The sequence below is a fragment of the Pseudomyrmex gracilis genome, unplaced genomic scaffold, assembly GCF_002006095.1.
Source record: "Pseudomyrmex gracilis isolate BER0280 unplaced genomic scaffold, ASM200609v1 scaffold_2952, whole genome shotgun sequence".
NCBI lineage: Eukaryota > Metazoa > Arthropoda > Insecta > Hymenoptera > Formicidae > Pseudomyrmex > Pseudomyrmex gracilis.
Genome location: NW_018023536.1, coordinates 6165 through 9702, shown reverse-complemented (window position 1 = coordinate 9702; position 3538 = coordinate 6165). Strand labels below are relative to the sequence as shown.

Below are 3538 nucleotides of genomic sequence, written 5' to 3'. Positions count from 1 at the left end.
ACAAGTAAAGATTTATCTGCGACTGTGTGAGACATAAGAATCATGATATGTCTACTTTTAAAAAGAATTGCGCCAAAAATTTATATTACCAAATGTATATCTTGTTTAACAATTTGTTTATTTCTTGAATGTTCTATCAGATTTTCTCAATGTGCAAATATGTCAAGAAATATTTTTGATTATATTTTTATTTACTTTTATTTGTTTCGGACATTATTCTGTAAATCATGTCATCAGCACATTTTTCATTCTACATCGAAACTAACGTTTTATTTGACTTTAGCATTGGAAGATTATATGCGTGTTTATATGCGTGATCTATACTATTGATTAGTAGTAATGGTCAGTTGTATCGTTTCTATATTCACTATCAGTACGGAAAATCTATAATTCACGTTATATATACTATAGATATTCAGTACAAAACTCTAGTAAATTGCAGTTATAACAAAGATAGTGTATAGCACGAAACGTTGGCTGCGGTCTACATGGCGCTACTAACAATTTGAATAATTTGCTGTCGTCAATGTAGAAACGGTGCTTTAGCAATTGTTTCTACATTGTCATATATGTTTTACATCTACTTCAGTAAAGTAGTGAAACACAAGTGATATTGTGAAATACTAGTGATTTAGAAAACTAGAAAACTATTTTTTTTATGATATCGTATCAATATTGACTTGGACGATATTGATACAAGTGTATTTATTGTTATTTCTACCTGTAAAAAATGCAATGGGTAATTGGGCAAAGAGACAGAACAACAAGTCTCTCTCTGCACATAGACTGTCTCGAAAAAAACGCTACATACTAAGGTAAGTTGCAATACTTTATCTGTCTTTACCCACACACGATAGATTTCTCAAATTATTTTTTCAACATAGTTCACTACTTCTATATCTGATTTCATGTCATCTTATGTCTCTTTTTTCAATACAAATGTTTGAAATTTATGTTAAACATTAAATACAGAAAAATATTACTTGAAATATAATAAATTGGACAATCCGTTGTATGTGGATATTATTTTTATACTAATATATATAAAATATTTCTTTTCACTTGTAACTTTGAGTTTTTTATCAAAGCTTTTGACAACGTCCGGAGTCAAATTGTACATAAAGATTTATAAACATAAATACACGTAAGTCATGGACTTCTTTTATATACAAAAAAAATTATTTTCCTGTTTTTATTACAATGTACATTTATCTACCTACAAAAATAGATTTATCAATTTTGATGAAACTTATTAGTATAAATGTTTTACTTGGAACTAATTAGAAGATAATGGAAACGTTTTTAATAATTCTCACTAAAAATCAAGTTGTTCTTATTTGTAAAATGATGTTTCTTGCAAGTAATGAATTACTTCCATATTTAGCATGAATTTTAGATATATGAAAGAATTTTATATATTTCTTCATTTATAAATCTGTACGTGTTAAATTTTTATTGACATCAAAACACGTTGTTGTCAAAAACTTTGTTTCTTTTCTTATGTACTTGACTCTGGTGTGTGCGTGTGTATGTGTGGCCGTGCTCGCGTGTGATGTTCCAAATTAGAAAGAACTGATCGCAAATCAGCTCGGTCGTCACGCTATCTTCATACGTCATTTGTCGTCATTCTCGCTCCATAGAGTCAGACAAACTGAACATTCGTCTATCTCGTGTGGTAGGCGATGCAACAAAAAATATAACAATCCGGCAAATTGAGTCATGTGTAAATATATTGGTCTAGCAGCCGAGCTTTGTAATGGCTATAATATATTCCAAATTTGTAGCTAGCATTGATACATACATATATATACATAGATATATATATATATATGTATATATATATTATAGCCATTACTAAGCTCGGCTGCCAGGGTGTCTACGCACGTCTTGATTCGCCGAATTGTTCTTTTTTCTGTAGCATCGTCTGCCACACGAGAGACCGTTCTGTCTGTCTCGCTCTATCAAGCGAGAGTGACAAAAATAGACGTATGAATATAGCCTAGCTACTAAGGGTGCGTTCCGTTTCACGCATGGACCGCATGGAGTACAGCGCATCATATGAGCGCATTGGTTCGTTCCTTTTTTACACTTTCCGTGAAAAACGGAACGGACTCATGCGCGCTTTTTGCGCGCTATTTGTAAACAGACATGGCAAAGAAACCGGCTGATCATATACTCTCTTCCGTTGTTATTTGCAGTCAAGTTGATAGTGACACAAATTATTATCAACGTTTTTCGTCATCTAGCAGTGATTCTAGTGATGAAGAAAATGAAATGCATATCCTATATGCCATTATGATGGTGAATGAAACGCGGGGTGAAACAAATGAGACGGAAAAGTTGANTGATTATGTTGAACGAGTTGTTNAAGGATATTCTAGAATTATTTTTAAAGAACATTTTAGGTTTGTGCACATATTGTATATTTTCTGTTAATAAATAATAAATGCAAGCTGTCATATGTGTGACTTTGGTTATGTTGCAGAATGTTTCCAGAAACCTTTGAAATGGTTTTGAGACTTTTAAGACCAGCTTTGAATGCTACAAATGCTTGTGGAAGGAAGCAAATATCTCCAGAAAAACAGTTTTTAATAACATTGTGGTTTATGGCTACTCCAGATTCATATCGGTATTTGATTAAGTTAAAATCATTCAAAATAATAGTACAATATTGCAGCTGTAAGAGCCTATCTAAATAAACTTGCATAAATGAATAAGCATATGCATTAAAAAATTTAATGATCCATTAACACATGTATAAATAAACTACTTCATTTCCATATATGCTTATGCTCATGCAGTTATATAAATTTATATTGATAGGCTCTAATTNTATCATTTTGTGTATAGATCTGTGTGCGTCAAGTTTGGTATTGGAAAGGCTACTGCATTGCGCGCTGTGAGGCGTGTGACTTATGCTCTTCACTGCCTAGCACCACGTTTTATAAAATGGCCAAGAGGAGAAGAGGCCAACCATGTCATTGAAGAATTTCAAAGAACAAAGGGTTTCCCAGGTGTCATTGGAGCTCTTGATGGCTCTTTAATAGAGATACGAGCTCNTAAAAAAGATGCAGTTTCTTACATTTGCTGAAAAAATTATCCCAAATTTTCTTGTGACGTATTTTTGAACTGCGCCACAGAGAAAAAGGAGGAGATTTACTCTATCTCCGTCGGAGCTCCGCTTCTGGAGTTCGACACTCGGAATCTCTCCGAATTCGCAAGCTCGTCAGTTTTTTATTGGTTGTAGTGTGGGCGCCAGACACGCGTCCCGCGTGTCAATTTTCGAGACAGCTCGCAGAAGGAATTCGGGCCGACTAGCTCTGGACCGAACGGAGAGGGGCGGGGTGGTAGAAAAACGGAGTAAGGTCGCGGGTGAATAAAATGAACGCGAGAGATAAAATAAAATAAAACAATGTATTCTTGAACGTGCAAATAAACAAACAATAAAGATAATGGTTGATGATAATACGCGCGGAACGCTTCCGCGATAACGCACCGGGAATTCCCCGCGGGAATCGCAGTGCGGAAATGACTTAGA

General features: G+C 34.2%; 1 protein-coding gene across 1 annotated transcript; it reads left to right on the top strand.

The window, feature by feature from the left end:
- The first annotated feature begins 2080 nt into the window (after nucleotides 1-2080).
- Nucleotides 2081-3096, top strand: LOC109863038 (protein ANTAGONIST OF LIKE HETEROCHROMATIN PROTEIN 1-like). The gene is made up of 3 exons (XM_020443215.1): nucleotides 2081-2405; nucleotides 2486-2629; nucleotides 2851-3096. Exons 1-3 carry the CDS (start codon nucleotides 2149-2151, stop codon nucleotides 3089-3091), a joined length of 642 nt encoding a protein of 213 aa, XP_020298804.1. The 5' UTR covers nucleotides 2081-2148; the 3' UTR covers nucleotides 3092-3096.
- The last annotated feature ends 442 nt before the right edge of the window (nucleotides 3097-3538 follow it).